The 8519-nt window shown below is 39.5% G+C and overlaps 1 protein-coding gene across 1 annotated transcript; it reads left to right on the top strand.

Annotated features, from left to right (window-relative positions):
• Positions 1-1975: 1975 nt before the first annotated feature.
• On the top strand, positions 1976-7915 carry smtla (somatolactin alpha). The gene is made up of 5 exons (XM_049576353.1): positions 1976-2013; positions 2224-2414; positions 3844-3957; positions 6494-6673; positions 6838-7915. The coding sequence occupies exons 1-5, from the start codon at positions 1998-2000 to the stop codon at positions 7030-7032; spliced, it is 696 nt and encodes a 231-aa protein (XP_049432310.1). The 5' UTR covers positions 1976-1997; the 3' UTR covers positions 7033-7915.
• The last annotated feature ends 604 nt before the right edge of the window (positions 7916-8519 follow it).

The raw sequence follows: 8519 nt of genomic DNA, 5'->3' as shown, positions 1-8519 counted from the left end.
ATTTGAGTTGCAATTTTCAGCTGAAGACCAGGAGGGCCCCGACACTTTGGGCTCCTGGGCCTGTGCCCAGTAGGCCTGTTCAGAAATCCATCCATGATCCTGAGCACATTTGATTTAAATCACTTAGCACGCTTACTGGAAGGTGCATACAGCAAGACACTGTACACACTTCACTCTCTCTGTGGTTTCACAGCAGATTCCCGACTAAACCATTCCCCACTTAACAATGATTGGTGGAAACTAAAATTATTCTTAGGCTGAGTTAAACCTTAATAAGTTTCTTTTTTGGGGGCCGATAATCAAACCAGATTAGATTGAGCAAAAAAAAAAAAACAACTCACAACTATGGTTTGAGTGTCACATTAATTGGGATGTGTTTTAAATGAACCAAAATACAGTTTTCACAGTTTTTTATATTCAAGTTATATTATGTTGTTTTTTTGTTTTTGTTTTTGTTTTTTTTAAGGTGTTGAGGTGTGCTTAAACCAAGGAGACGGAGAAAGGAAAAGCATAGGAGTTAAAAAGAAAAATACTCACACAACTATGGCTTGAGTTGTGTCACATTAATTAGGATGTTTTGTACATTTACCTTAATGCAGTTTTCATATTTTTTTTTAAATTCCAGTGATATTCTTGTCTGTTTTTTTTCTTGTTTTTGTTTTTTTTTTTGTTTTTTTTTTGAGGCGTTGAGGTGTGCTTAAACCAAGGAGACGGAGAAGGAAAAAGCGTAGGAGTTAAAGAAAAAAAAGTAATGGGAAAGGAACATTGTTTCATATGGAAAAGGCTGACATATGTGACAAGAGGCTTCAGGTTCCTTGAGGATGCGTGAGTGGAAACCATCTCTTCAGTAACACGACACCCATCAGCTGCCACTTTCTGATCCCCTGTCTGTCTTCAGCTTATCCTTAAACATGCTTCACCGAAGAAATAAACATTTCAGCTCAAGCCCCTTGAATGTTGTCCATGATAAGGTCCATGTTAATAAAAACAAAATCCTGATTTAAAGCACAGTCTTATTTTAGTATGCTTTATTCTGATTGTTTGATGACATGATTGAGACTTATACTGAACAATAACACACAGTTATATTCAATTTCATGTGCAGAAATGTCCTGTAATTTGCAGGATATGGATAGATTTATCACCAGATAACTCATCCTCCCCGTAATCCTCCAATTTGATTCCACTTACACAAGGACAGATAGAATAAGTAGTGAGGCAAGAAGGGAAAAAAAAGAGCATTTAATGGAGTCTGTTTCAAACAGGCATGGATTACTACTAAACATGTGCTTCCTTCTATGACAGCTAAAAACAGTCATTACAATTGAGAAACCATAGCTTCTGGGTAGAGCTACTCTCACACACCCGTGGTTTCCTGAGCAGACTGGAATATGAATGTCAAAATAAAAAAAGAAGATTTGAGGGGTTTTGTTAGATCCCAGTGATTTCTGAATCTCATTCATTCAGACCCTTTTTGTTGTATCTATTACAGCTCCACGCTGTCTTTTCTGCAGCCTTCTCTGTCATGCATGTTTAAATCTACATTACGTACTTACCTCGGCTGAAAGGGGGGATTTTTCAGCCCATTCCTTTTTGGAGCTTTTGTCTGATAAACCTAATCAGTCTCAGCCTTCATTCTTGGATTATCAGACAGTGGTATCAGGATGCTGGGTGGAATAGAAATGTACCAAACATTGATTTAGATTTCCTTTTTAAATCAAGGCCAGTTGATAATCAATTGTGCCAGATATATTTAGAAAAACTCCCAGTTTGTAACTGTAAATCAAGAACAAGGTAATTAGGCCCAGCAGTGTTGACTGTAGCTAATATCTTGGTATTATGCATGAGAAAAGAAATGCATTGGGAAAAACAGTATCTTTTTACAAGAACCTACGCAAGACCAAAATGACCTTTTCTTTATTAATGGCCTGGTCAGGCTTTATAAATGAAGTCTGCATGACAAAGAAGCAAAGAAGGACTTGAGGACTACTGACAGAATGCACATGGTGACAGGTAATGCATCACACTTGAAGAGAGAAAAGCAGCATGTTTTGTAATTGTCCTCAGCGATATAAATTACACCTGTTTATTTAGCTGAGCAGTGACTTTGATTTATGTAATGCTGACGAAGGTGGCACTGCAGTAAAAAATAAAAATACGGGATTATTTCTGTGTTTTGAGTATTTACTTGTGAACATTTGTTACATCTGTGGTTGTCTTCAGTCATGCAGCGGGGTGTATGGCCTCTATTGCTCTGGCCCTTTCTGCGAACTGTAAGTATCCCACTAGACTGTCAGGAAGAGCAGGGTAGCCCCTCCCGCTGCCCCTCCATCTCCCAGGAGAAACTTCTAGACCGAGTCATCCAGCATGCTGAACTCATCTACCGTGTCTCAGAAGAATCATGCTCTTTGTTTGTGAGTAACACCGTGCACTTCACCAAAATGAATCTTTGCACTTGTGCGCCGTATGGGGGGGAAAAAGAAAAAATGTTTGTCAGATCTGTTGCATCCACAGGCTCTCACAGTATAGCATAAAAGGCATAGATTTAGCATGTGTATAGCCTCAGGAGAAACTGAATCACTCTTCACACTGAGGATCACATGACAAGAGAAAATTATTTCCACTGTGCCTAGAAAGAGAGGGTTGAACCGAAAGGCAATCTAAGAAAATCCATTACCTATAGGGGGAATATTCTCATCCGCTAATGTTGGGCATGAGTTAGTTTTTTTAAATATTTTTATGAAATGTGAAATCAGCATTTTGAAAAGCAGTGCTGTAGAAGCACAGCCTTAGGCAAAGGCTACAGTGACAGCAATGCAAAAAATTTGGGTTTAAGAAGCTGTATAATACCTTTTATTATATAAGTAGAAAGAACTTGTCATAAAATTTAGTCATCCAAAGAGCAATGAAATTCTGTTGTTTCCTTACATGTCAATGCTGAAGTGTAATTAAAAAGAAAATGGCTCATCAGTTATATTAGGAAGGAAGGGGCATATTTCCCAAGGTACAGTATGTGTTTTTCTTATCATTGAATCCAGCATGCAGTCTAGCAACACTTGGAATGAGTTCTACAATGAGAGCAAAAGGACTTTTTGTTGGCCTTTTTCACAATATGCTGGACCAAAAGCATTGACACTCTCTGTTAGATACTCTCTGTTATTTGCTTTTGATTCTGACATGATCATCGCCTCTCTGCCAGGCTTCAAAGTAATCTTCTATCTCTCTTCTGAGCCAAAGATATTTTATTGAAGAAGCAGGCCTGAAGTGGAGTAATACGAATGTGATAATGATATACTGCAGCAGTGAGAGCGCAGGTTTTGCAGCCTGTTGAATCCCCTTCGCTCCGCGGCTCGAGATCCAAAAAGGTCTTTGAAATGGGGGTGATGTAGGACTTGTTACTGAGAACACGCTGCATGAGGTCTACAGATGAGAACATGCTGCAGAACAAAATGAGTCTCTGCTGTGTCTCCAGTGGCTGGGATTGGTGGAGCTTTTGTCATTGTTTTCCTGATGTGTCTTTTTGCGTGTTCTTGTAATTCTGTACCTATGAGAATCGAAGGTTTTCAAATCACTTGGAAAAATACACTAAAGTGTTGCTCGCCTATTTTTTAAAAGGCTTTTTTAAAAGGTTAGGACTGAAGTGTAACCACTATAACACTGCCTAAAAGCAACAGGATTCCAAAAACAAATGCAGAGCGGAATACTGCTGCTTATGACCTTCAGTTTTGAATATGGAGAATAAACTTAACTAACAATAAAAGACTGTCTTTATTTTACATACTAAACTTTAAGGTTAAGTCACATCCATGCACTTCATGAGTCTGTTTTTTCTCATGATTGTAGGAGGAGATGTTTATACCGTTCCAATTGCAGCTCCAGAGGAACCAAGCTGGCTATGCATGTATCACCAAAGCCTTACCCCTCCCCAGCTCCAAAAGTGAAATCCAACAGATATCTGTAAGTACATGGCTGCTGATCACCGCAGATTTTTCTTTCTCCTTTGTCAGGGTCTTTGATCTTAATCGTGTAATGTGTGTGTGTGCCTCTGCTTTTATGTGCCAGTGCATATAATTATTCTTGTGCATACACGTTTGTGGTTGTGTGTGGGTGCCAGCTTTGGGGTAGTGTTATACATGTCTGTTTGCATGCACAGGTCTGCTCACAAATCAATGTGAAGCTGCAGTGGTGCTAAGAGCCCAAACTTTCTTCTTATAGTGTGCAAGTGAACCTCCCCTCTTATGTGTCTCTGTCAGGTGTGAAATGATCAGTCGTTTGCTCTAATTACAGTGAAAGGTCCTCAGATATCACAAATATACTTGCCTGTGTAACATTTCAGAATACTTTTCCCTGTGCTGTCTGGGGTTCTGACCACTGTCCAACTGGACATAGCCTTTCAGGCCAAATGTCAGCTTGATCAGCAGTGTGGAAACTAGATTGAGCTACTTAGCAAAAGGGCATGTGAAGGGTGATTTGGCTGATGTGCACTGTAATCTGGTTCATGTGAAGTTCTTAAATAATCCTCCTTCAACCAACAAAGGCCAAGTATTTATGGCAAAAGCAATGTGTTCAAGGACTGAAATTTCGCTATATTGAAACTGCTGGTTAAAAGTTATGTCATTGCTGTAATGGTAAATGGGATCTTTGAAAGTGCATATACTGCAAGGCTCTTCTTTATGTTAATAATTTATCCTCTGCCCTTTCTGCTGAAATATTGCCTGCTCTGCGGTTTAATGGCCATTTGTATGGTGGTCATTTGCACTTGCTTTAGAGTCTGCTCCGCTACAGGGAATTTACCCATGACACTTCAACCCACTGTTGTTGCTCAGTGTTTCGTAGCTAGCGAGCCCTTGATCAAAAGTCATGTTTTTATTGAGTTAAGTTTTTTTGATCACTTCTGTTCATTGCTGTCTGATATTAATTTTGAAGGGCAACAAGGCTGCTGTTCATAAAAGACATAAATGTTCCCAGTGACATATAAACGTTCAAGGGTCAGCTTATATCTAGTGGGGGTGTATGCAAAGCAAGCTATATTTTCAATCCATTCAAGATACTAGAATGCCTTAAAATCGGAACATTATTTTGGAAAAACATGTTAGTTGCTGAGGAAAAAATGAATCCTGTAGAGCCTTCCTCACATATTGCATCAAATCTTTCTCCAACTGTCTTCATCATACACAAACCACGGTATGACAAATACTGAGTTAGACTTATTTTCACTCCTGCTACCAAAAAAGAGGCAAATCTGGCTTATGTTGCTATTTTTAAGTTACGCAACATAGGTAGGGTATGACTTTGGCATAAAAAGCATTACTAATCTTAAAACCTATTTTTGTTACACTACGCTTCGGCGGAGTTCACAGAGTGAATGTTTAGCTGACAAATCTGCTATGTTTGAATCCATGCCATAATAATCTGGGCTGCTCTAACTGCAACTCAAGCATCTCCAACAATGCTGAGTAAATGTGGTCTTCAGTACTATGAACTGAATGTTAGTTTAACAGAAGATCATTGGTAAATAAAAATAACATGGGCATAAACTATTATCTGAATGACAAAGATCAAAACATTTTATAACAAGGAGCTTGGGTCAGGTTGAGGTAGTCAAGTTTTAAAAGGGGCCGATGTGTACAGTACAGTAGTCAAAACAACTGACCAGTGTATCAAGTGCATGTCCACAAACAGGGAGAAAAATCCAGCAGTATACTAGGAGCCACATTTGTGACTTATTCATGCAGATTAATCCACTAAATCCACCAGGTGTTGACTGTAGAACACCTTAGCTTCGTGAAACCTGTGCCCGTCGCCCTGGTACGTTAGTGAAAGGACAGCTGGATGGCGGAGCTTGAACTTAACACCTTTCTTGTAAATCTTGGATTTGACTGTGGTGAATGCAGCGTGCTTCTTGGCAAGTTCGCTGCTCATGTCTGGAAAAATAAAACTCTTTTGTCCCTGTTAGACAAGCTGTTCCCGTTTCCTCGCGAGGGCAAGTACCTGCTCTCTCTGTTTGTAGCATAGAAAATGAACCATCATGGGTCAGGGATGTTCTCCTTCTCCTGGTTAAGGTTTCGTTTCATCTTGCAATATGTCAATAAAACAGTGAGACATATAATCTGTAGCCAAACGTCCCTCGCAGCCCTCTGATAGGCCAGCTACTCCTACTCCTACAATTTTGGAGGTCTTTTGTCTTGAGTTTAAGAAGACCGTTTTCAGTGTGGAGCTGTTTCACCTGTAGCTCAAAGCTAGTTAGCCTGACACTTGGGTCAGAGAGAGGTGTCCGTTGCAACCGAAATCCTCCACCTTGATGCACACTACATTTTAAGTTGTTTGAATCAGACACAGTGAGGCTTGTATTTTGGCCAAAATTGCTGCTCCATAATTCTCCAGCTCCGCTTTTAGGTCAGAGATGGTCAGAGAGTTAGCTTCTCCAGCTATAGCAACCATTGTTTTATTCATTCATTCTGTTCTTCCCGCTCTTCACCTGTGTGCCCTGCAGGACAAGTGGTTGCTCCACTCTGTGCTGATGCTGGTTCAGTCGTGGATCGAGCCTTTGGTCTACCTGCAGACCTCACTTGATCGCTACGATGCTGCTCCTGACATGCTACTCAACAAGACCAAGTGGGTGTCTGAGAAATTGATCAGTCTGGAGCAGGGAGTGGTGGTCCTCATCAAGAAGGTGGGTCAAATCCCATTTCTGGATTGTTATAAACTCACACATGTATAAGATAATTTAATTTTATTATAAAACACATAAGAATACTGCATACTAGAGCTTTACTCCTTCCCTTTTTGTCTCTGTTTCTTAATATTTCTGTTATGTTTCCAACCTTTCTCCTGCAGATGTTGGATGAGGGAATGCTGACCGCAAACCACAGTGAACAAGGCCTATTTCAGTATGATGTGCAGCCAGAGATGTTGGACTCTGTCATGAGAGACTACACCTTATTCAGCTGCTTCAAGAAAGACGCCCATAAGATGGAGGCTTTCCTAAAGCTACTCAAGTGTCGACAAACTGACAAATACAACTGTGCATAAGACATGAAGTGCAGCTTTTAAATAATACAGCTTTAAATGAATTCCTGAGGTCGGTAGCTGTGCACTTAAAGATATGACCATGCCTTAGGCGATTCAGCCTTGCTTGCAATGCAGTACATTCTTTATTGATTGTTTTGGAACACCTTCATACAAAACTAAGTAGGTGTAATGCTGTGCCCTTTCTACAACATACCGCATTTTATATTTTCCTGCTCAGTTGTTATTTTAACCTGGCAAAGGCAACAGAGGGCAAACTCCCAAAAGATTATTTGCGTGTCGAGCTGTCAAAAAAATCTGCATATCCTGCCATTGATTTCCATTTTCTTTGTTCTTAACTGGAGTTTGTATTCCTCGCTGGCTCTCGCAGTGTTTTGATTATTCCCACGGCCCCCAGAGTATTCAGTGAGACGGTTTCACTTCTGCATTAGTGAAATGAAACACTTTCACCGGAGACGGGAGTCAAACAGAGAGCAATCACTACTTTAAAAAAGACACACATTTTGATTGGTGCAAGAAAGTGTGAGCGAGGCAGAGAGAGAGAACAAATAACAGCTAAAATGAGAGGCAGGCAAGACTTATCTTGAGTTTTTGGTTAGATGCAGGTTTAGATTTGCCGAGTGCTCATGAAAGAATCAGGAATATTTCTGCCCCTAAACATGCCTAATTTAACACGAATGTAATAGAGGAAGCTTGTTATTCACTTTGAATGATCAGGAGTGGAACTGTTCACATTTTGTTTGTTAGATGTAGTGAATATGTAATGCAGAATACAAATATATTTTTGTAATCTCATGTGTAAATACAAGAAGCCCAATGTATTGTGAAAACCTTTTGAGTGAACTGCTAATTTAAGGCGCTAATAAAGCAAACTGTAGAAAGATAAGACACTTTTGTTTTGAAATGTTCTTTTGTGAGTGAGCTAGCGAGTGTGATCAACATCTTTATCCTGTTTTTGATTCCATAAATGAGGGAAAACTTTCTCCAAAGTCAAGATTAAATCAATGAAGTTTCTGTTCTCAGTTCTGCCCTTTCCACCCCCAAACACAAGAGGGCAGTAGTGCTCTTTCACCAAGGTAATGTTAATCACTTTATTGCCATGCCTTTTATGACATGTTGTATTTCCAAATGCTAAGCTTAAATGCACTGGATCAGTTCAGAGAGAATCATTTTTAATTTGGGGAGCGGGGCGACCAGCATTTATATATTTTTTACTTAAGTAATGTAAATTAATATATTATTTTAGATATTTATTTATTTACTTTAGATATTTATGAAACAAAATGCGTGATAATGGAGTGCATGAACCATAAATAAATCCTCATAGAAAATATTTCGTATGCATAACACCATACTGTCATAGATCTCTTGATCTATGTGATCCCAGCAGCCAAAACATAGCACCTGCAGCAGTTATCCCACTTACACTTAATAGGCTTGAAATTGGCAGGCTGCATTGCTTGTTCCTGTTTACGTCTGCCACCACACCA

Source organism: Epinephelus fuscoguttatus, linkage group LG5, assembly GCF_011397635.1.
Source record: "Epinephelus fuscoguttatus linkage group LG5, E.fuscoguttatus.final_Chr_v1".
Taxonomy (NCBI): domain Eukaryota; kingdom Metazoa; phylum Chordata; class Actinopteri; order Perciformes; family Serranidae; genus Epinephelus; species Epinephelus fuscoguttatus.
Note: the sequence above shows the minus strand (reverse complement) of the source record. Positions and strands in the feature narration are given on the sequence as shown.